The following is a 26,259-nucleotide window of genomic DNA, read 5'->3' as shown; positions in this document are numbered from 1 at the left end:
CATAAAATATTCCATAGCATGTCTGGCCAATATCCAAAAAGGCCCACGTGCTGAAAATAGGGATCTGGTGCCAACAATGTGTAGAAAGATAAGAGTAGGGACATAGAATAAGATACCGCATGTGTCTGCATGGGCCTTGGGTGGTCATGACTGGCCTGATGAACCATACTGATTACTTAATGCGCATGACAAGATACATGCTGGACTGCACTGATAAGAAATCTCGGAAAAGTTACAAACTTGGTAAAAGGTATAAAAGACAGAGAAACTTGGCACTCACTTGGCGAACTACCCACCTGTAATGCGGACACGTGTTGCTGGTCTCTGCTGTTCCCAGAGAGGGTCCCTCCAAGCCTGACTGTCAGAGTTCCCCCAGTCGTGCAGTGAGGACACAACCAAGTTCCTCTAATGGTGATGTATACTTAAGCTGATATATCTAGATACTAAGCTGTTTTGAAGTGAATGCATGCAACTACTTAATGAGAGTTAAGCTTACTCTGTATTGGGTTCCCTCGTGGACAATAAAGTGTGATGTGAATTCTTATCTGCAACTTGGTCTCTGTGTGGTTTCTGTTTCCTATAGCCCAAGATACTCATCCCGAACTGGTTTGTGTGCCCACCAATATTGTTATAAACCTTATTAGGTAATTGATTATTACTTTTTGGATATTGGTGCTTCATGAATTGAATGATTACGCACAACAATGTTTGACTTGTTATGCAGAATTTTAAGATAAATGTATGTGTGTGTATACCCTGTCGTTAAATTTTTCTTTGTTTGAATTTGCTTTTCAATCAATGGGGTTATTGAATAACTAATTCAAGTAACCTAATATTCAGTTAAAGTTTGTCATATTAAACCACTCCCCTTGGATATAAAAGTTTATTTGCCTTTGCTGAACATGCAACAACATGTATTTGTGTGGGAAAAGTAAAAGTCTTGTATACAATTGCAGAGATTGAGGAGTTCAAGAGTTTTTCTGCACATGTAAGTTTCTCATACGTTTTTTTGCCTGCTATGCACTTAACAATGCCGCTATAGGATTCTTTTACATTGGACCTTTATCCTAGTTATGACCAAACACAAATGTTTGCATGTTTTATTTTATAACTGAAAACAAAAATCTCATCCTCTAAGACATTAATGAATAAAAGGTTAATTTTGTAAGGCTGGCAAGACATTATTTAATTTTATTTCTGCAACAATTGGGGATTCACAGACTACCCCTATAAATGATGTATACAGCTGACTATGTAAACTGCATAAAACCTCAATGCAAAAAAATAATTCACTAACGAATGTCTTTCAGTAACCAGGATGTTTCTATACTGCATCATGTATTGATCACAGAGTTATAGCCTATTCAATAAATATAACCCCTTTTTACTGAAAGGTCTATAACCAAAAAAGACTGTGGTTATTCACTAAAGAGAGAGATGAAAGTGAATTTAAAATTTGTTTAAATTTGCCTAATTGGAAAAATTCAAGTCAGCTATGCTTTCAGTTTGGCTACTCTGGTTTGAAATTTGATATTAATTTTGAATTCTCCCTTTAGCTAATAACCTTTGTGTGTGCGCTTCTCTAATGTTACTGACATTTTAGTGAGTCCCGAACAGAAAAGATATAAAGAGAGAGACACGAGAGAAACACTGCTTGCAAGAGAAAAATTCTTTTCCTTTTTAGCATATTTTATATTGTTGGTTGTGTTTTTGCATTTTAGAAAATAGAAAATAGATCATACTGTGTTTACAGGTTTTCTTAATACATTGTGTAATTTATAAAATAAATTGGTATAAGAATAGAGTCAAACGCTCCTTTCTGCTTAGCAAATAGACATGAGCACAGAAAAATAAGGCAGATAAGAAAGATTTTAAATAAAAGCAAAATATAAAACCATTACATAAAGTTAATATATATATATTACTTTTAACCCCCTAGTGATTAAACCATTTTTCAGTTTTCTTATCACTAAGGACCAGGACTGTTTTTAAATTTCTTTGGTGTTTGTGTTTAGCTGCAATTTTCCTGTTACTCATTTACTGTACCCACACATATTATATACCGTTTGTCTCGCCATTAAATGGTCTTTCTAAAGATACCATTATTTTCCTCATATCATATAATTTACTATACAAAAAAAGTCTAAAATATGATAATAAAATAAAAAAAACACACTTTTTCTAAATTTGATCCTCAAAATCTGTTGCGCATCTACAACCGCAAAAAAATGTCAGTGCTAAATAGTTTCCAAATGCTGTCCTGAGTTTAGAAATACCCAATGTTAACATGTTTTTAGCGTTTTCTTTTTGCAAGTTATAGGGCTAGAAGTACAAGTAGGACATTGCTGTTTCAAAATAAATATATTTAAAATGTATCAATAGTGACATTGTAACACTGTTATCTGTCATAAATCTCTGAATCACACCTCACATGTACATATTTTTTTTAAAGTAGACAACTCAGGGTATTCAATATAGGGTATGTCCAGTCTTTTTTAGTAGCCACTTAGTCAAATATAGCATTTATGTTTGTTTGTGTGTTAAAAAGGCAAAAAACAATTATGAACGCCAACTTTGGACAGTGTTTGTGACTAAGTGGCTACTAAAAAAGACTAAACAATCCCCATTTGCAATACATTGGGTTTTCTTTTTTTGAAAATGTTATGCCATCATGGGGGTAATTCTCCTTCCTGGGCTACTATACACTTTCAAAGGCAACATAACCAATCTGGCAAATTTCAATGTAAAAAAACTGAAAATCAAGCCTTCTATTTGACCCTGAAACATGACAAACACTATAAAACCTGTACATGGGGAGTACTGTTATACTTGGGCGACTTCGCTAAACACACATGTTAGTATTTCAAAACAGTAAAACGTATCACAACAATTATATCAGTGAAAGTGCTGTTTGTGTGTGGAAAATGCAAAAAAACTTCACTTTCACTGACAATATCATCGCTGCAATTTGTTTTACTGTTTTGAAAAACTCAGATTTGTGTTCAGCGAAGTCTCCTGAGTATAACAATACCCTCCATGTACAGTTTTTATGGTGTTTTGTAAAGTTACAGGGTCAATATAGGGCTTGCCCATCTCAGTTTGCCAGATTGGTTAGCTGGGTTTATGTTGCCTTTTGAGACCTTATGGTAGCCCAGGAATATGATTTAACCCCATCATGACATACAATTTGCAAATGTAGACAACTCAGGGTATTCAAAATGGGGTATGTCCAGTCTTTTGTAGTAGCCATTTAGTCATGAACGCTGGGCAAAGTTAGCGTTTTGATTAGTTTTTTGCATTTTTTTTAACAAAAACTGCACTTTTACTGGTGATATCATCGTCGTGATATGTTTTACTTTTTAAAACACTCATATTTGTGTTCAGCAAAGTCTCCCAAGTATAACAATAGCACTCATGTAAAGGTTTTATGGTGTTTTGGAAAGTTAGAGGGTTAAAAATTGGCTTGCCAATTCAATTCTCTGGACTGTCTGCCTGGGTTGTCAGGCAGGTCCCTCAAATTATAATTAATAAAATCAAATAATTATGTAAAATTAATAGTTATATATATATATATATATATATATATATATATATATATATATAGAATGTGTGTGTGTGTGTGTGTGTGTGTATGTGTATAATATATATATATATATATATATATATATATATAAAACGTCCCTGCACTCAAGCTATAATATTCCAAAGGTTCTCTTCCGGGTGCCAGCCAGGGTTCTAATATGCAGAAAAAAAGCAACAGGTTTAGCTGCACTCATGGTTAGGAGATAAAATATTCAATGCTTTATTTTTTCATTTAAAAAAGATTGACGTTTCAGTCCATCTTGTGGACTTTCCTCAGGATAAAAACATGAATACTAACACATACAAATCTGTTTGTGTTAGTATCCATGTTTTGATCCTGAGGAAAAATCAGCACTCCCAAGTATTTTCACACTAAACTTCTTTACAGGAAAGAGTGTCAAACAATCATCAATGTTTCATCAGGACAAACACTAGTGAAATGAAGCAAACCACACAATTAAATAAGGAAAGTAATCATTAACTTACAGTTCAGCTTTGCGGTGGGCTGGCATTCCTGCTCCCCGGGCGCATGAGCGGATGCTGCAATCAGCTGAATCCCTGCTCATTATCATAATGCTCAACACATGGAAGGGACTATCACCATGGAAATCAGGACGCGGATCACCGGATTTACGCTTATGTCAACTGCTCAGCATACTTCACACCAACAAGCGTTCAAAGTCTCCAAGGGGATATTGGCGCATGCGTGATTACTGCTGAACAGATCACTATTGCCTAAAAATCCCAGACCGGGAGCTGGATGCCGCCAACTCACAAAACTTTCCAATATCACTGCAAAATAGATACAATGTTATGTTGCACCACCATAATAAAGTTACACAATATCTTGTAACAATATACTGTTTATTTGTTACAGCAAAGTGCCGACGGCATGTGTAGCTATTAAACACCATGTATCGTAGTACATCAGAGTGCAGAAACTTGGATAAAGTGCTAAGTGCATATCACAAATATCATAAAGTGTTGTCAGAAAAAAGTATAATAAAGTGCCATCAAATTTTTTTTTTTAACGTGATCTGCATTTAAAATTTAAAGTGATAGTGCATTATACAAAATACTCTCAACAGGATCCATTATAATCTATGTTTCACATCAAAAGTTAATAGAGGTACTTAGATGAACCAAAGCAATACCATAATGCCATAACCCTAGTTCAGCCCTTCTAGTGCAGGACCACTGGTCCTTAATATAAAAGAATTAAAGTGTCTAAAATGACAATGTAATAATGCACCCCTGCTATATATATCAAAAGTGCTCGTATTTTTAATATGTCAAGAGATGAAGAAAAACTCACTATTCAATAATAGTAAATATCAAAAGAAAATGTTTTCTATCTAGTCCTACATGGTATATTATTAAGATTGGTAGCAACATGGAGTGACCTGATATAACCATCTGGAGACTGCAGTTAATAGATCACCAAATAAGTACACATACAACTATAAAACCTAGTGGAAACCAGAATACTAAATGATTATTTTTTTTTACTCTTTATTTTTGTAGTGCTTAGAATTACAGATACGCTTATATCGCCACGACAACAGATATAAGCCAGTAGAGTAACACAAAAATATTCAGTAACATGGCAAGCATTTACAGCACATTTTTTAAAAGGTCAGATTTGGTCGGACTGTCTGTAACATGAGTGACATCCATGCTGGGAACTACATGAAGGAAAAATAGACAGTTTGAGTTATCTTATAAGCTTTCAGAGATTAAACGTGGTTGAAGCCTACGTGGTGCCTCTAGGGCTGAGTAGGTGTGTGAGCATCGTTTTAATAATAATCATGCCAGGTGCCTTAAGCCGAATATGTGACAGGTGAGAATATCTAGGGAGTTGAGTGGTTAAATAGCATGAAGCACAGCGAAGGTTGGTTGCCGGCATTATCAGTGTGAATGTGTCAGCTAGTTCAAATAAATAGACAATTCAAATAAAAACAATAATTATAATAATAAGGCAGCGCAGTCATGCAACTCAGAGTCAATGAACAGTGGGCTAATGTACATTTGAGAAGTGAAGAGAAAAAATAAAAAAAATTATAAAAGAAGCCCAGGCTTTGCGCTACTTGGTACTTGGTAATGCCAGGCTCAGTCAACCAATGCCGCTTAGCGTTCTTTTGCCGGGTTCCAGCCTGCTCTGCTATCCTGCTATGGTGTTTCCAGCCGCAGATTAGGAAAGGTATGTTGTTACCAGTTTGAGTCCCAGGTTTGAGGCTGTGCTGTTCTGTGGCCATGGCTTGCAAAGTTTGATGCAGAGCTGAGGTTTGTACTTTGGCAGTTCCCACCTCCGTGCTGCTGATGGCTTCGTTGGGCTCTGCTGCTTGCGTGCTGGTAGAGCTTTCGCCACGGGTGCGTGCTGCTGTGCCCTCTGGAGCTTGCGTGGGGTAGTGTAGAGGTTGGCGGCCAGCCAGGAGCTAACCAGTGGTGCCCTCTCGCTCCGGGCCTGTAGCAGGGCCGGCATCTTGTGACCACGGACTCGGGGACTATTGAAGGCCGAGTCCTTCCCTTTCAGGGTTGGTCTGGAGATCCTGGGGTTGGTGGTATGCTGCCATTGGCGGATGGGTCTCCGCCTGCGTGGTCGATGCTCCGGGGTTGATCCCCTGTTGGCCCTTGGCCCAGATGGGCTGGTGTGGAGATTCTTGGACTGCGTTTTCACGGCTTTGCCCAAAGGCAGCCTGGTCCCACTCCGGTCGGTGTCACCTTGTTGGCCCTCCGTACCTCCGATCTCTAGCAGCTTGGATCGCTCTTCCTTTTGTCGGGCCGCAATCTTTGCCCAGAAGGCCTCAAACAGGTCGTCTAGGTGGGTGGTGAGGGAGTCGTTTGTGCTGGGGCTTTGTAGTGAAGGCCAAGATTGTCCACGGGGCTGCGTGTCCGCCATTTTGATATGGTGGGCTGCTTGCAAGTTCGGTGCGTGGATGGGGTCGGTGTCCGCTTTTAGGGTCCACCTGGGCTTGCCAGTCAAGGCGATTGGGACCGGGATAACCCCCACCGGTCCTAAGGTGGGGGGTAGCCATTTGCTGTGGGTGCTGTATGAGGTTATGGGCTGGGAGAGCGGCCGCCTCTCTATTGCCCTGCTTAGTATAGGCCCCAGGCCTCAGCTTGGTCATTCCGGCGTTATTTCTGGGCATGTGAGGTATCCCCCTGTTCGCCAGTGTCTGAAGAGCAGGTTGTGGTGAATTGGGGATCAGGGTTATTTAGTTTGCCCCTGATTTTAGCCAGTAATTGGCCTTAGGCCCAGGAGCTCTTGGTTTGTGCATCTGCACTGCTTCACAGTCAGGCCACGCCCCCTCTTACTAAATGATTATTAAAAGCAAATATTTAAAAAATAGCTGGGTGCTGGTTGTGGGTAAGAAATAATCCCATACGCATAAGGCTAAAACATAATTGCAATTCAATCACTTTTTTATACCCAAAGGCAACCTATCATAGGAAAGAAATGTACGTTAATTTTTCATTGAGTCCATTAGGGGCAAGTGTGCCCAACTTTTGAATCCAACATATCTCTCTCTGTAATAGACATGTGCAATTTGTTTCGGTCCGAATATGAATTCGGACGAATATCGGGCAATTCGGACATTCAAGTGCCGAATTGCAGAGGTCCCGAAGTTCCGACATTACCGAATTTCCGAAGTGTCGAAGTGCCGAAGTTCCGAAGTTTCAAAGTGCCGAAGTGCCGAAGTTCCAAAGCACAGTATTGCCTAAGTACTAATATACTTACCCAGTGAAAGAAGAATGTTACATTGTAAACAATTTTAAATAAAAAGTATACAAACATAGCCAGGATTCAGCTGTAAGCATTTGCAACACTTACAACAATCAAGTAACATACATTCATATAAAATGTAAGTTACTTGGCCAGTCAGTGTAATGACAGGAATGAATAAGTAGATAACTTTGTCTTTCAGCCAAATTTACTAATACTAAGTAAAGATTACTTAACCCACCAATCAGAGAGTTATACGTTACTTAATCCACCAATCAGAGAGTTATGAGTCAAATTACACAGCGTGGGAAAATTTCAAAGAACTTTCCCACGCTGTGTAAAATGACACCGAGCACTCTGACTGGATTTCAAACCAACCAATCAGAGTGCTGTGACAGGTAAATGTAGAGAGTTACCTGTCAGTCTCTTCATTTACCTGTCAGAGCACTTTGATTGGATGGCTTAAACCCACAAATCAGAGGGCTCTGAGCCTAATTGCACAGCGGGGCAAGGCTTTATAAGCCTTGCCCCGCCCTGCAAAGCTCAGTCTGCGCGGAGCCCTCTATGGGTGAAGATGGATTCTTTTATTTTTGCGCCCCTTTTTTTTTTATTGCGTCGGTTATTATGTTTTTTTATTTGGCCTTTTTGGGGCTGAAAAAAGAAGATTTTAGAAGAAAGAAAACATTGAATGGTAAGTTGTATTTTTTTTTTTTACAGGTACTTAGTTAAAGGTCCCCCCCCTCATTATTTTTAGGGTGAGAGGCTAGGTAGGGGGATAATTTTTATTGGGGGGGAGGGGGTGACTAGGGGTTTGGGGAACCCTAGTCACCTGGGGGACACACATTTTTTTAAAGCCCCCACCCGCCGCTCAGGGGTGAGGGCCGGGGGGAGGACATTAGGTCCCCCCCTTATTAGTATTTAGGGCCCCCACCCGCCACTTAGGGGTGGGGGCCAGGGGGAGGACATTAGGTCCCCCCTTATTCTTGTTTAGGGCCCCCACTTACCGCTCAGGGGTGGGGGCCAAGGGGGAGGACATTAGGTCCCCCCCTTATTCCAATTTAGGGCCCCCACCCGCCGCTCAGTGGTGGGGGCCAGGGGGGAGGATATTAGGTCCCCCCTTTTTAGTATTTAGGGCCCCCACCCGCTGCTCAGGGGTGGAGGCTAGGGGGGAGGACAATATGTCCCCCCATCATTTTACTTTAGGGCCTCCACCCGCCACTCAGGGGTGGGGGCCGGGGGGGGGGGCAATAGGCCCCTCCTTTAGTTTAAAAGCTCCCACTCGCACGTCACGAGTGGGGGCTTGGGAGGGGGGACCCTATTTTTTTTTTTTAAACAGTGAGCAGCCATAGGTTACTCACTGTTTACTAGACATGCCCCTACTCGCGGTATAGCGAGTAGGGACAAAGTTTACCAATACTAAGTTATTTTTACTTAGTATTAGTAAATTTGGCTGAAAGACCAATTTAGGTCTTTCAGCCTTTTGGTAGATAACTCCCTAATACCATGGGAATTAGGGAGTTATCTACTAAGCGGCTGCAATAGAAATCCCGAGGTGCCGAAGTGCCGAAATTCCGAAGTGCCGCAGTTGCCGAATTTCCGAAGTTGCTGAATTTCCGAATTGTTGAAGTTCCGAAGTTCGAAGTGCTGAAGTGCTGAAGTGGCCGAAGTTCCGAATTACGAAAATCACGAATTTCGGAATGCCGAACCGAAAATGTTCCCCATGCACATGTCTACTCTTTAATAACAATTCCTGCCTATTTCCTCCTTGTTTTGAGGCAGGTGATCAATTGCCACACATTTCAAGGATGTCAGTGGATGTATTTTTCTAGAAAGTGCCGTGTAACCGGTTTATCAGACTTGTAAGCCCTATATGCCAACCGTATACTGGACCCCTCATTCTTTTGCATAATGCTGTTTCTGTTTTTCCAATATAGTTGAGGCCGCACAGGCATAGCAACTTATAAATCACAAAATCCGTGCGGCAGCTGATCCTATGTTGGATCTTGAATACTTGTCCTGTGTGAGGATGATTAAAGCTTTTGCATGGAATAAGATGTCCACAGGTTACACAGCCCAAACATCTCACATATCCATCATTCACCACATTTTTGTTCACCGGCATATAATTTTGAACCGGATCCGTGTGGACCAAGAGGTCTCTCAAATTTTTGCTCTGTTTATAGGAAAACTTGGGTTTGTCGTGCAGACTGTCTGGAAGACTATTGTCACTCTCCATAATGTGCCAATTCATTGTTACCGCTTGGCATAGTTTGGTACTGGCAGTATTGAATACCATTGGAAATGGTATTCGTGTGCTTTTGGTTTGAGGCGGTTTGTCTGTTTCTAATGATTGATGCCTGGCTTTTCTGAGGGATCTATTTAGTACTTTGCATGTGTATCCCCTTCATAGCAATTTATCATACATCTCTTGTAGTTGTATTTCGCATTGGGCCTCTCTCAAATTATTTCTCATTACTCTAATTCATTGAGAGTAAGGTAATGAGTCCTTCACATGCTTATGGTGGGCACTCTCATTATGAAGCAATGTGTTACGGTCTGTTGGTTTGGAAACAAGGTGATATTCAATCCTCTCTTGTTTAAGTATAATCTCCAAATCTAAAATTGTATTGCTTGAGCATTAATATTCGATGTGACTCTTATGGATGTTGGTAACCTGGTAATATGTTCAACAAACTTCAATGCTTCTTCTGTGTTGCCTTTCCACAGGATCAAAATATCATCGATATATCAAAAGTACCTCAAAATACATCCAGAAAATTATTTTAAAACATGTTCTTTTTCAAATTGGTACATGTAGGAATTAGTATACACGGGGGCCATTGCCACCCCCATTGACGTGCCTGCTTTCTGTAAGTACCATTTTGTCTCAAAGCAGAAATAATTATTCCTTAATGCCAGAGATAGAAGTTCCAGAACAGATTCAATTGGCAGCCTTTGATACTGTTTTGTTTACAATAGGAGTTCCCTCATGGCCTCTATCCCTTCTTCGTGGGGGATCACTGTGTATAAACTAGATACATCCAGTGTCATTAGAATGATACATTCATCTATTTGTTTAAATTTTTTCAATTCTTTAAGAAGTTGGCCCATATCTTTGATACACGTTGGAATTCCATTAACTGACTTTTTGAAGAGATTGTTTAGATATTTTGCTTTGGGTTCCAAAATTCCACCCACTGCCCAGACTATAGGACGTCCAGGAGGAGTGGTGGAGATTTTATGGATTTTTGGAAGCGTGTAAATAATTGGAGTATGGGGGTTGTTTTTTATATAGAAATTTAAATAGATGTAAATCAACTTATCCTGCTGTTAATCCAAATGAAAGAATCGCATGGATCTTCTGTACAATCTCCATCGTGGGGTCCCCTTTTAACATCTGGTAGGTGTTTTCATCACCTAACTGTTTGTATATCTCCAATGCATATTCCTCATAATTCTGTATGACAATGCCAACACCTTTATCCGTCGGCCGAATTGTAATAGATGGATCATTCGATAAATTTTGTTTCCTGGAAAGATTGGAATGCTTAGTCTGATGTGTTGATAATATATCCTCTGTTTCAGACTTTACTGACGTTAAGAATGTTTTAATTGAAGGATGGCATGTTGGTGGATCAAATTTGCTTGTACCCTTAAACATATGTCTTGTATCTTGCTCATTATTCATAGGACAATTCTTCTGTGATTTATGGAAAAAATCCTTTAATCTTAAATTCCTGCCAAATTTAAATAGTTCAACATCCCATTGAAACATGTTTGGCAACATTGTTGGAATAAATGAGAGACCTTTACTCAAGGAACTAATTTCCTCCTGGGACAGTTCTCAGTTTGGGACAGTTTGGAAAGTTTTTTGAGTGGGCAGCATCCAGCTCCCAGTCTGGGAGCTTTAGGCAATAGTGATCTGTTCAGCAGTAATCACGCATGCGCCAATATCCCCTTGGAGACTTGGAATGCTTGTTGATGTGAAGTATGCTGAGTGGGGACTTTCCTCAGGATCAAGACATTATATATAACACATATATAAAAGGAAAACAATACATAAATATATCATACATAAATTATATATGTATAATATATTTTAAAATAATTAATTTTATAATATATTATACATATATAATGCATATATATGATTACATTTTAAGTGTATTTTGAGATACATGTGTATATATCTCAAAGTACACTTATAATGAAATCATATTTATGCATTATATATCTATAATATATTATAAAATGCTTTAATTACTTTTTAATATATTATACATGGTATAATATAGTGCCAGGAAAGCAATCCGTTTTCCTGGCACTGGAGGTCCCTCTCCCTCCCACCCCCCAATCCCCGGTTACTGAAGGGGTGAAAACCCCTTCAGTCACTTACCTCAGGCAGCGACATGTCCCACGTCGCTGCCTGCTCCTCCCCCGCCGCTCCACCTTCTTCCTCCGTCGGTCGGTGGGCGAGACTGATCCCGCCCACCGGCCGAGGAGTCCCAATGCGCATGTGCGGCATTGCCGCGCATGCGCATTGGCTCACCCCATAGGAAAGCATTGAAAATGAATTTTAATGCTTCCATATGGGGAATAGAGCGACGCTGGAGGTCCTCACATAGCGTGAGGACGTCCAGCGACGCTCTAGCACAGATAATCTGTGCTAGGGACCAGGAAGTTCCCTCTAGTGGCTGTCTAGTAGACAGCCACTAGGGGAGGACTTAACCCTGCAAGGTAATTATTGCAGTTTATAAAAAACTGTAATAATTACACTTGCAGGGTTAAGGGTAGTGGGAGTTGGCACCCAGACCACTCCAATGAGCAGAAGTAGCCTGGGTGCCTGGAGTGTCCCTTTAACCCCTTAAGGACACATGACATGTGTGACATGTCATGATTCCCTTTTATTCCAGAAGTTTGGTCCTTAAGGGGTTAATCTCATAAGAGCAGACATTAGACTGTGAGAGTAGGACCTGCCAAAGATGGGGTACATTGACGTTGTGGCAGGCTTATGCAATGTATGATCATATAATGTAACTAAATCCCCATTATATTTTTTTTTGCCTAGATTAGGTGTTTTTAAAAAAACTTTTAAAAACTAATAAAATCTGTCAACATTGAAGTTGCTGTTTAGTAGATAGGAGAGTGCGCTGGATCTTGTGTATTGTTTATTATATAATATGGCCCCCAGCAGCACCCCATTTAAGCATGTTCAGGTGAGTGCAACCATCCCCCATGTTTCATATATATATATATATATATATATATATATATATATATATATATATATATTTGGGAGTCTAGCCAATTCCTTGGTTTTGCACCCCTCCCTGTTACAGGTGCCTCACCTCAGGTTCCTATTTAGCCTTGTACTGCAGAGAGCCTCAGATGGAATTTTTTCCCAAGTAAGTGGGTTAATCTCATAAGAGCAGACATTAGACTGTGAGAGTAGGACCTGCCAAAGATGGGGTACATTGATGTTGTGGCAGGCTTATGCAATGTATGATCATATAATGTAACCAAATCCCCATTACTATTTTTTTTGCCTAGATTAGGTGTTTTTTAAAAAAAACTTTTAAAAACTAATAAAATCTGTCAACATTGAAGTTGCTGTTTAGTAGATAGGAGAGTGAGCTGGATCTTGTGTATTGTTTATTGTATAATATGGCCCCCAGCAGCACCCCATTTAAGCATGTTCAGGTGAGTGCAACCATCCCCCATGTTTCATATATATATATATATATATATATATATTATTTTTATTTTTTTTTATTGCGGCCATGTGATCATGGTGATCACATGGCCTTGGAGGGCCGGGGTGGCAGGAGCTGCTGCAGGGGAACTGCTGGCGTCTTGGGCAGCCTCTCCCCCAACCGGGATTGCTGTGGATCGCCGGTCCGGGTAAGTACAGGAGTCATATTTGCCACGAACGTACTAGACATGATCCCAGAGGCAGAAGTGGCAGACTCGCATAAACAGGGTTCACTCGGTGTCGTAACAGTGGCAGCAGCAGCCTTTGGATTTGAGTCAAGGGACACCAGTGGCACTGGCAATCACATTTGCATCAGGTACCAGCAACATTAACAAAACGTTGTAGTGCTTTACAGGGTGAAGTACTGCAGCCTTGCCCTACTCCTAACAGACCCTAAAGGGGGACATTTTAATTTTCCATTCAGAACAGCAGCAATTACATCTGGAAGTGAGTTCCCAGGGACAGAGGTGGCAGACTGACAGAAATGGGATTTACTCAGAATGAGAACAGTGGTAGCAGCAGCCAATGAATGTGAGCCCAGGGACAGCATTCGGTCAGGGACACTGGCAGGTGGTAGCCCAGTCACTTTTATTTGGTTACTCCAACAAAATTAATGAAAAACTGCAGTGCTTTACAAGGTGAAGAAGAGAGTAAAATATATTTTAAAAATCTATATTTATATATTATATATTTATAAAATATATAATAAAAAACATATAAATGCAGAACTTTTTTCCTTTTGTTACTCACTTTTCACTTGACCTGTAAATAAAATCAACATTTACTGACTTGCAACTAGCAATCAATCATGTTTTTTCCATCAATCATCTCTGCTCTGGCCCAACAGGCAGAATATTGATGCACCCCTCTCCTCCTCCCGCCTCAACCCACCTAACCTGTTCAGTAAGTCTACAATTCTGGCTTATTTTAAAATTTGAGAATTGAGCTGATAAACCGGTCGGTCTAGATTCAGGTGAATTGCCATTCGGTTTGAAACAAATGTAAAAGTCTACTAACTTTATACATTGTTTCTCCATACTTGTGTGAATCTGGGAATTGTATGTAATCTCCTAAAGGGGCAACACCCATATTTGAATTAATCTTGTGCTGCAGATCCATCTCCCTACAGAATATTTGAAATACTGTTCTGATTCTAACACTAACGGTTAGACCAGGGATAGGCAACCTTCGGCTCTCCAGATGTTGTGGACTACATCCCCCATAATGCTCTTACACATAATGCTGGCAAAGCATCATGGGAGGTGTAGTCCACAACATCTGGAGAGCCGAAGGTTGCCTATCCCTGGATTAGACTTATCATAAGAGATACATAAAAGTCACCATTAGGCACAAATTAGGCAAGCATTCCTTGACAACAATTCATACTAAACATCATATGCAAAATATTGCCTTGTTGAAAATGCAGTTTCAGTGCAGTGATCCAGATACTGCTGCACTATGAGCATGATTCTAAAATATAGCACCACTATTTCCAATGGAAGAAAGACCAAAGATAAGATAATTTGTGAGTCCACAGCCTGAGACAGGAAACCAAATTAAGACTCCTATTTCTTGTATAATAAAATAAACTTTCAGTAATATATACGCATGACCAATAGAGTTATTAGTAAACGTGGAAGACTGGCTGGGCAATATAAATAACTAAGTTAATGTGCAAAATCAGTAATTTAGTTACCATAACTTAACAACCATCTGTAGTACAGAGCTGTAGAACATTCGCAAGTGCAGTCCGTGCACCCGTACCAGAGCCTGCATGATGAGGGGTCTCATCAGGTGGCCCATGCACTTAGTCACCCCATGTGCATGTGTCTTTGGGGGCCCAGGTGTGCGCTGCAGCCCTTTAATATTGACAGCCATTGCTGAAGAAGGGAGAGACGGTCACTTCCTCCCAACTTACAGACCAAGCAGCACAGGAGTAGAAGTCAAGGCAGAGAGCAGGGGCATAGTTTGGGAGAGCCACTGACTTCCAACATCCTCAGCCAGCAGACTGGACCCCAAGGAGGTCATCCTTCTGCATCCAAAAGTGTCTATATGTATCTATCGGTGTCTGTATGTGTGTTTGTATTTCTGTGTATCTGTGTGTATATCTGTGTACGCGCATTATGCCCTCTGCATAAAAGAGCATTGTTGCCATGCTTTCCTAAGGGGATTTTGCAGATGCTGGATGTTTTAATGCAGAGCGTGAGGATTTCCAGTGTTAGTTAAGCAACCAAAAGGGACTTTGCACCCAGACCACTTCAATAAGCTGAAGAGGTCTGGGTTCCTATATTGTCCCTTTAAAATTAGTGTAGAATCCAACTATATTGATGTGCTGTGAAGTAGTGGTGGGCTTAAACCAATATGGCCATATGGTGTAAGTAAATACCCATATGTGTTTGTTAAAATAGGCGAGTTTCAGTAGCCTTATAACATTTAAAACCTTTTCTTTTTTTAATGTGTGCGCTGTTCATTTAACTGTATTTTTTCTATAAAGCAAGTGTCGGTGAGAGTGAGATAGGCAGTAATGGCTGTGATACTACTCTACTAGATAAAACAGGCTCCCGCTGAAAGCCAGAATTTGCAGAAAAAAATATTTATTAGATAAAATCTAATAGATTACCAGGAGTATTTATAGTGTGTGTATACGTCTTTAAGAAATATCAAAGTAAAAAACATCAGTCTGTGTATAACAAATATGTTTCAATATATTAGTCCCAATGTTATTGGAATATTGCCACAATAAATGGTTAACCAAAGATTTATAGTGTCTGCCTGTATCAGATGACCCCAGTTATCGGCACAGCTGGTGGTTATTCTGTTTTAAACAAGCTATTCGATATAGTACTGACAGTGTGTTCTTGAACTGTGTTGATTCCAATTATGTATGGAAGATTGAAATAAGAATTATTTTAAGATCATTTATATTGGTCTTAAGTACCAAAATCCTTCCGTCGTTAATTTGTAGATTAAAAACGAGCGTATCGTGAGAATGCTGCACTGAGTGGCTGTCACAGTCTTTCACTCCAGCCGGTTGAAAGGTAGATGTCAGTTTGTGTAAAGTGCTGTGTGCGTTCCACTGCTCTCTCCTCCTGCGTTCCACTACAACTCGGTAATATTGGAGGCAGATGACAAAAAGGTCCTTACTAGTTTTGTGAGGTCAGACTCGCTTCATCAGAGGCTGACATTTGTACGGGGACTCTGTGCTTAAATAGCCAGCCAGATCTCTGCTGCTGTGTATTAACCCGTTGAGGTACAGATGAATATGAGTATTTCTTTTTTTTTTTTGCTTGGGATTTATAGTACAAAATTAGCAAACATCAATAATGATTTGAAGTCAGAGAAAATGGTATAACAATTCAGAGTATCAATTAAAATAATGTAGGCAGAATTTGACATATTATGAATAAATCAAAGTGTTACAATTGTGCCAATAATAAATAAACCTTGTAGAATAGTAATATTAATACATTGATACATAAAAAAGAAGAATACATATGAAAAGAGTATATGATTGTAGAATTAGATGCATATTGTTAAGATCCATTGGAGTTAACAAAAACTAATGAGAAAATGATGAATTTAGGAAGATATAAGAATAATTCATTAAAATGTATAAAAATGCATTTAATTCAAAGTCCACATTTAACCCATTAGGCTCTAAAGTGTCTAGCTGGAAGATCCACTTTGCTTCAGCTTTATCTAATTATTATTATTATTTTTCTAGGTCTCCTCCTCGCCATGGGATATTTTTTTTTTTTGTATTCCCATAAATGTAAGACCTGTGGGGTCTCTTGCATAGATCCATAGGTTGTGTGAACAGAGTCCTTTTTTAATATTTCTAATATGTTCGCCTACTCTTATTTTTAAGGCTCTTTTTGTTCTCCCTATATATAATTTGTTACAAAGCAGCTTAGCATGTATATGAGACCTATAGTGTTACAGTTTATATAAGTTTTAATTTAGAATTTTTCTTTAGTTTGTGGATGAACAAATTTCCTAATTGTTTGTGGTTGTTCTTGATTATTTAAGCATCCCCTACATTTTTTACATTTCCAAAAGACTGGTTTTGCTTTTAATTGTGTAGAATTTGTTTCCTTTTTTTTTTTTCTTTTTTTTATAGTTGGTGCTAGTATTGTATTAAGGTTTGGGCTTTAAAATAAATACTTTTTTTTTGTAGAATGTTGCATACTTGATGAGTTTGATTATCAAATCTAGTTATAAATGCTGGAGTATCTGTGTGAATTTCTTGAGTTTCTGTTTTGTTTTTAAGATTTGATTCCATGGTAGTCCCATGTTTCTAATAATGGCTTGATTTAATAGATCTTCAGAGTATCCTTTCACTTGAAATTGATGTTTCATTTTTACGATTTGATTTTTGCACACTTCAGGTTCCGAACAATCCTCCTAAATTGACTGAATGATATATTTTTGAGCCATGTTTGTTTATAGAAGCCGTCATTAGGGATGAAACTATTACATGCAACGGGCTTCCTAAATGTTTTAGTTTCTATTTTGTTATTTTTCAAGTAAATTTCCAGATCTAAAAATGCTATTTTCAACACAGTTCAAGAACACACTGTCAGTATTATAACAAATAGCCTGTTTAAACAGAAAAACCCCAGCTGTGCCGATAACTGGGGTCATCTGATACAGGCAGACACTATAAATCTTTGGTTAACCATTTATTGTGGCAATATTCCAATAACATTGGGACTAATATATTGAAACATATTTGTTATACACAGACTGACGTTTTTTACTTTGATATTTCTTAGAGGGACACTATAGTCACCTGAACAACTTCAGCTTAATGAGGTTGTTCAAGTGAGAACTATAGCTCCCTGCAGCCTTTCTCATGTAAACGCTGTATTTTCTGAGAAAATACAGTGTTTACATTGAAAGCTAAGAACACCTCCAGTTGCAGTCACTCAGAGTGAACCAGAGGGACTTCGGAGTTGATGGAGGCATAATATGCCTCCATTCCCTCAGATCTGCTGTCTGCAGAGCACAGGGCAGCACTGTGCACAGCATCCTGTGATTCAGTATCTCCCCCCTCTGCATGCAGACACTGAACTTTCCTCATAGAGATTCATTGATTCAATTCATCTCTACGAGGAGATGCTGATTGGCCAGGGCGGTGTTTGAATCATGCTGGCTCTGCCCCTCATCTGCCTCTTTATCAGTCTCAGCCAATCCTATAGGGGAAGCACTGTGATTGGATCAGGCTACCACATGTCAGCAGACTGCTTGTTTTTCTGAGTCTAACAGCATGCAGATTCAGCTTCAGGCTTGAATACAGTACGTTTTTTACTACATTTATGGAGGCATGAGGGGCCCAGGGGTGCTAGATGGTGGTGTTAACACTATAGGGTCAGAAATACATGTTTGTGTTCCTGACCCTAAAGTGATCCTTTAATGACATATTCCACACGCCATAACTACTCCTGGTAATCTATTAGAGTTTATCTAATAACGCTCTATTTTTTCTGTATTTTTCAGTGTGTGTCTATATCTATCTGCATGTATCAGTGCTTTTGTATGTGTTGGTACATTTAAAAGCAAAGACTATACACAAGTAAAACACTGTTTTTAAATGGAAACAGTACATTAAAAAACACACCACTACACTACACACAAATATACCCCAACATTTACTCACACATACTCCATACAAAAACAAGCTTACATTCGAACACACAAACACTGCCTAGTGCTAAATACAACCATGCATGGATGGGAAAATTGTAGATCCTGAGCTGGCAAAGCATAGTGGGAGTTTTACGAAAGATGGGGTTCTATTTTATGGCCATCTTTGTGATGGGTGCATACAAACTCTTCCATCTGTGCCCTCTCTACTTTAGTTCTGCCACTACTGTGATACCAAGGAAGTTATGACTGTCCTGTACCATCATAAATTAGAACCCTAATTATTAATGGGACACGATAGGCATCAAAACAACTTTCGCCTAATGTATAGATGATCTCCCTGCGATCTCACTACTCAGGTCTCTGCTATTTAGGTGTTACATCCCTTTTGTTCTTCATTTTTTCCTTTTTCCTTTTTCCTTTCCACACCTCGCATTTCTGTGCCTCACAAAGTCTGCATGTCAAATATCAGCTAAAAACATTTCTAATATTTTAGATCCTAATGGCTAAAAGGGTGGCGATAATTGGGGCAGGCTGCAGTGGCCTGGCTGCCATCAAATGTTGCCTAGAAGAAGGTTTGGAGCCTACATGTTTTGAAAAGAGTGAAGACATTGGTGGACTTTGGAGGTATACTGTAAGTATTTGATTTTGATAATAGACAAGTGATCCTTAACAATTTCTGTGACAGGATAAAAATGATGTACATGACACTAGCTTGGGAACACATTTTTCTATTTTAGAATTACATCTGTTACTTATTTTTTAACTGTATATTGTAACAATATATAAAGTAAATGTAATGTTGCACAACAAAAAATACTTATGAAGGTATGAACAGTCTAGGAATGCTACATTAACTAATTATGGTTTATTGTCTAATGCCTGACTCAAAGTATCTTCTTATTCCAATCACGTTGGGATCAGATTTTAGTTTATGGCCCTACAAGGATGAGATTTGATTGTTAATATTTACTTTAAAGGATCAAAGATTCACTGTAAAATAACTGTGTAAAGTGCAATGGTTTATCAGATTTGGCTCACAAAATAGCTGAAGCAACAGTATAACATGGCAGAGATTTCATTGCACAGCTTTTGGTTTTATTTGGGTTACTTTCCACTAGACATTAAATATTAAGCATCCATAAAAATGGTTGAGAAATATTGAATAAATTAAATATAATTTAGTAGTTTCACATTAGTTTAACTTGTTTCAACAGTTAAACAATTAAGGCAACCTGTGGCATTCCTGATGTAGTGGATTACATATTTCATAATGCTCTTACAGTCATAATGAAGGCAAAGCATCAGGGAAGATATAGTCCACATCAGCGGGGGCATTGAAGGTTGCCTACACCTATTATGCTGTCAGGGGTATGCATAACTGCTGATGATAAATAGGACCCTCCATGCAAATATACAGCTGACACACAGATGCATGCACATTGACACACACACGCACCCTGACACACAGATGCACACACTGACAGGTATACACACGCAGATCTACATACTTACACAGATATACATACACATTAACACACAGATGCACATATATACACACAGAAAAATACAAACACAGACATAGACACAAAGATACACCCACTGACACATTCACACCCTTACACACATATACACACCTTGAGACACACACACACACAATCAGGTATTTAAATGCCTAGACTAGAGTGTGAGCAGGGGTAAATCCCTGCTCACTAGTGATGTCGCGAACATAAAATTTTCGGTTCGCGAATGGCGAACGCGAACTTCCGCAAATGTTCACGAACGGGCGAACCGGGCAAACCGCCATAGACTTCAATAGGCAGGCGAATTTTAAAACCCACAGGTACTCTTTTTGGCCACAATAGTGATGGAAAAGTTGTTTCATGGGGACTAACACCTGGACTGTGGCATGCCGGAGGGGGATCCATGGCAAAACTCCCATGGAAAATTACATAGTTGATGCAGAGTCTGGTTTTAATCCATAAAGGGCATAAATCACCTTACATTCCTAAATTGTTTAGAATAACGTGCTTTAAAACATCAGGTATGATGTTGTATCGATCAGTTAGTGTAAGGGTTACGCCCGCTTCACAGTGACAGACCAAACTCCCCGTTTAACGCACCGCAAACAACCGCAAACAGTCCATTTGCACAACCGCAAACTCCCCATTTGCACAAGGTTGGATACCAAGCTAGCCATGTCCCGTTCCTTGTCCTCACTGATGTCATTGAAGGTCTCTTCCTCCACCCAGCCACGTACAACATCAAGGGTCCCCGAAAGTTGACAACAAGCCCCCTGTATTTTTTTTAAATGTACACTACTGTTACACCAGATATGAGTTGAACTGGTGTGACACTGTGCCCTGGCAGGCCCTGAAACGCACACGTGTGAAGGAAACGGACTGCTATTATATTACAGCCCAAAAAGTTTTTTTTGTTTTTTTTTAAATGCAAGCTATTGTGACACCAGATATGAGTGGTGGCACTGGACAAGTGGGCACAGTATACGCTGTGATCCTGACACACACGCTGGCAGGCAGGCAACTGCAATTAGATTACACAGGAAAAAAAAAAGCAGAGTTCTAGCCCTAAAAAGGGCTTTTTGGGGTGCTGTCCTTACAGCAGAGATCAGTGGACACTGAATACACTAGCCTAGCTATCGATTTCCCTATTAAATCAGCAGCAGCTACACTGTCCCTCCTCTCACTAAGAATGCAGCTTCCGGGGGGCGGGGCCTAGCTGTCATGGAGGAAAGACGCACTTCGTGTGAGCTCCCTCAATATCTCACTTTAAGCAGCTATCAACAAGCGAATTTCACCCCAGAAGGGGATGACCCAGCAATGTTGCTCCTACCTGACCGACCCGACATGCTTAATAGCGGTCAGCAACTCGACAGAGTCTTACTTACCTCCACGTGGCAAGTGGGCCTGGTGCTCACCGGGCGGGAGAGGCGGCCGATCTCCCAATCCTGGGATGCCCAGGAGCAGCTACTTCCTGGCAGGTGCTCCGTTACCCCCCCTCCCCCCTCAGAACGGTGGGGGTTATCCCGGTCCATCCCTGAGAGGCTGTGTGGAGCAAATGGACGCTCAGAGCACAGCCGCCCAGGCTGACATACTCATCTGCGACTCTCCCAATATGGCGGCAGCCGCGTGTCCTCCTGGTACCAGCAAAGCATGGCAGGATATTGAGTCTAAGCTGGACAGACTCTTTAATCAAATTTGGAAGCCCCAACAAGCTCCACCACAGCTAAGCGAAGCAGTCCCCATTAAAATCCACCAACGCAAAAGGCGTTGAAGACGGGACCAGAGGCACAAACAGAAATGCAGAGCCTTCCCCATGTCAAGCACTCGCCTCCACCTAAAGCCACCACAATCCCGCACCGGACGTGAAGCACCACCGGGACAGATCCGACCACCCGACAAAACAAGCTTCCACCACCTCAAGCCGCGAACCCGGCCAGAGACTTGCCTTTGTTGTTCCAGGTATCCGGGATTCCCAGGGTCTGCACCTGGCGCCCAGAAGGGATCGGATGAGCACAAGCAGTAAACAGCAGCCTGCCAAGCATGTCCCACTATAGCCGATCTGAACCATGCCTTTGATCACATGAACTGCTCTCTGCACATTAACTAATCGTAAAATAGCAAGCGTTTAAACATGTCATTATTTCACCTCCTAAAGAGTTTATTGTCGAAGTTCCTTACATGCCTTTACCTTAACCGTTCATGTATTATGTTATTCACTAGTCTCATCTCATGGGTCGACTCACACTTGATTTATAACTAGTGGTGGAGCTGCTGATATAAATACACAGTTGATAATGTGCATTCGTGCAAGCTACACCCTAAACATGACAGCCATCTTTCACAACAATGTACTGCTATATACTCATACCCTCAGTGAAACTAGCCATGATATACGCACGTTCAGCCTAGCATGCTCAAATATAACACACTTCTGTCTAAAAAAAAAAAGAATACAAAAAAAAAAGAATGCAGCTTCAGAATTAATCTAAATTGTATGCTGTCTAGGAGGAGGGAGGGTCTGCTGCTGATTGGCTGGAATGTGTCTGTTGACTGTGAGGTACAGGGTCAAAGTTTACTCAATGATGACGAATAGGGGGCGGATCGAACATCGCATATGTTCGCCATCCGTGGCGAACGCGAACAAGCCATGTTCGCCAGGAACTATTCGCCAGCCAACCGTTCGGGACATCACTACTGCTCACTCCAGGATTCCCAGGTATCAATAAAACCTGGGGCTCCACTCTGTCTGCCGAGTCCGCCCACATGACCTGCCCATGAGTCCGCCGACAAGGATTCAGTATGTGGGTAGAATGCATGCATAATATGTGTGTGTAGTAAATGCAGTGTGTTTGTGTAGTCGATGGAGTATGTGCAAAGTTGCCAAAATGTAGATTCCCATCTGTCATACAAGTCCCAGAATGCTTTTTTAGCTTGGGATCTATAATTTACCCATCCTTGCAGCATTGTATTTAGCACTGAGCAGTGTCTGTATGTTTGACTGAAGCATGTTTTTATATGGAGTATGTGTGCATGTGAATGTTGGTGTTTGAATGCAGTGGTGCATTTTTGTGTAGTGTACACACTTACGCAAACTATGATACACACATAAATACACATACATGTACACACAGTTACACACATACTGACACACATCGATACACACACATACACTGACACACAGACCCAAACGGACACTGATACAGATATGCAGACACACATACTGACATACATGCAAATACACACACATAGGTACACAGTTACACACACTGTCAGATATACACACATACACAGGAATAGAGATGAGCAAACCCGAACTGTAAAGTTTGGGTTCGTACCGAACATTATAATTTTTGAACCTCGAACCCAAGCCCAGACATTTCAGGGACAGTTCGGTTTCGAGTTTGGTGTTCGGCGATTTAATTGCGCGTTTTGAAAAGCTGCAGGGCAGCCAATCAACAAGCGTTTGACTCGTGTGCCCTTAGAAGCCATCACAGCTATGCCTACTAAGGGCATGGCTGTGATTGGCCAGTGCAGCATGTGACCCAGCTTCTATATAAGCTGGAGTCACATGAGCTCTTGTTAGTTTTGGGAGAGGATGCTGCAGCTGTGAGGGAAATATTAGGAAAGAATTCTGGTGTTGAATCTGCAAACTACAGTGATTATTTTTGTGGGTGTTATACTACATTTTTGTACCCTGCCCTGAGCCCAGTGCCACAAAGAAATAAGCAATCAGTCGGTTTGTTAGGTGGGCACTTGCAACTGCATGTGTGCCAGGCACATTACTTTATTCCTGTTCTGGTAGCTCAGTGGGCAACATCTAGGCATTTTCAAATACTGCTGTGACATTGCAGTTTGACAAATTCAAATTTTGTTGGTGCTAAAAAGTAAATTTGTGGCGTGCACTTCATATCTGAGAGTCAAATAGAACCGTCAAATACGGCTGTGTCATTGCAGTTTGACTACTTCAATTTTTTTTGGTGCTAAAAAGTACATTTGTGGTGTGCACTTTATATCTGAGAGTCAAATAGAACCGTCAAATACTGTGGTTACATCGCAGTTTGAAAAATTAAAAATGTTTTGGTGCTAAAAAAGTAAATTTGTGGCGTGCACTTCATATCTGAGAGTCACATAGATCCGTCAAATACTGTGGTTACTAGTGATGTACCGAACTGTCCGCCGGCGAACAGTTCCTGGCGAACTTAGCGTGTTCGCGTTCGCCGCGGCGGGCGGACACATGCGCAGTTCGATCCGCCCCCTATTCGTCATCATTGGGCAAACTTTGACCCTGTGCCTCTCGGTCAGCAGACACATTCCAGCCAATCAGCAGCACTCCCTCCCTTCCACACCCTCCAACCTCCCTCCCAGCATCCATTTTCGATTCATTCGGAAGCTGCATGCTTAGTGAGAGGAGGGAAAGTTTAGCTGCTGCTGATTAGATAGGGAAATTGATAGCTAGGCTAGGGTATTCAGTGTCCACTACAATCCTGAAGGGCTCATCTGATCTCTGCTGTAAGGACAGCACCCCAAAAAGCCCTTTTTAGGGCTATAACATCAGGATGCTTTTTTTTTTTTTTTCCTGTGTAATGTAATTGCAGGTGCCTGCCTGCCAGCTTCTGTGTGAGGTTCACATTGGATACTGTGCCTACTTGCCCAGTGCCACCACTCATATCTGTTTTAACAATAGGTTAAGCTTTAGATTTAAAAGAAATAATTTGTTTTCACTGTAATAGAAGAGCAGTTGCCTGCCTGCCAGCTTCTGTGTCAGGTTGGATGCCTTGCCCATTTGCACAGTCAGTGCCACCACTCATATATGTTTTAACAATAGGTTAAGCTTTAGATTTAAAAGAAATATTTTTTTTTCACTGTAATAGAAGAGCAGTTGCCTGCCTGACAGCTTCTGTGTCAGGTTGGATGCCTTGCCCATTTGCACAGTCAGTGCCACCACTCATATCTGTTTTAACAATAGGTTAAGCTTTAGATTTAAAAGAAATATTTTTTTTTCACTGTAATAGAAGAGCAGTTGCCTGCCTGCCAGCTTCTGTGTCAGGTTGGATGCCTTGCCCATTTGCACAGTCAGTGCCACCACTCATATCTGTTTTAACAATAGGTTAAGCTTTAGATTTAAAAGAAATAATTTGTTTTCACTGTAATAGAAGAGCAGTTAGTTGTCTGCAAGCGTCTGGGTGTCAGGCCTACTTCAGCGTGTGCTCTGCAGACCTGTGCCAGCGTGCTTTGACAGTTGCCAATCATATCTGGTGTCTCTTTAGCGTGCTTTTACAAAGAAAAAAGGTTTCCAGTGTAAGCTAATAGCAGCCAGTCAGTGTCCTTCAAGCGGCTCTGTCAGGCCTTCCTTCAGCGTGTGCCCTGCACAACCCTGCCAGCGTACTTTGACAGTTGCCACTCATATCTGGTGTCTCTATAGCGTGCTTTTACAACCAAAATTTTGTTTCCACTGTAATAGAAGAGCAGTTGCCTGCCTGCCAGCTTCTGTGTGAGGTTCACAGTGGATACTGTGCCCTCTTGCCCAGTGCCACCACTCATATCTGTTTTTACAATAGGTTAAGCCAGGGGTAGGCAACCTTTTAGCAGCACTGTGCCGATATAGGATTGTGATGTCCCATAGCGTGCCGATCCTATTTTTTTTTTAAATTGAGGTGTGTATGCTGCTGTATTCTGCTTGTGTTATTTTTACTGTAATTGCTTTGTATCGTTGTATTTGTGCGTATATGAGCTATTATATTGTATATGTGCACAGGGCCGCCATCAGGGGGTGACAACCATGACGGTTGTCACGGGCCCGGCGGCCCTGGGGGGCCCGGACTGCTCTGGCAGTCCTGGGCCCCACTTTCTTTCTCTGCACACATAGATAGCGAATATCGGGGGCCCAGGCAGCACACAGCCTCTTCTCTTCTAATAACTCTCGTGAGACCCGGTTGCCAGGGCAACGCTCCGCGGGTCTCGCGAGAGTTATTGGAAGAGAGGAGAGAAGAGAAGAAGCTGTGTGCTGCCTGGGCCTCCTCTGCGGTAACAGG

At 40.8% G+C, this 26,259-nt stretch overlaps 1 protein-coding gene across 1 annotated transcript in view; it reads left to right on the top strand.

Annotated features, from left to right (window-relative positions):
- Positions 1 to 944: 944 nt before the first annotated feature.
- LOC134568700 (dimethylaniline monooxygenase [N-oxide-forming] 2-like) overlaps positions 945 to 26,259 on the top strand; it is a 91,826-nt gene continuing 66,511 nt past the window's right edge. Inside the window, exons 1-2 of the mRNA XM_063427352.1 lie at positions 945 to 988; positions 19,201 to 19,338. Coding sequence (XP_063283422.1) covers positions 19,207 to 19,338 — 132 coding nt within the window. The 5' untranslated portion in view covers positions 945 to 988; positions 19,201 to 19,206. The remainder of the gene's footprint in view (positions 989 to 19,200; positions 19,339 to 26,259) is intronic.

Source organism: Pelobates fuscus, chromosome 7 (assembly GCF_036172605.1).
Source record: "Pelobates fuscus isolate aPelFus1 chromosome 7, aPelFus1.pri, whole genome shotgun sequence".
Taxonomy (NCBI): Eukaryota; Metazoa; Chordata; class Amphibia; order Anura; family Pelobatidae; genus Pelobates; species Pelobates fuscus.
The sequence above is the reverse complement of the archived record's forward strand: the minus strand, read 5'-3'. Positions and strand labels throughout refer to the sequence as shown.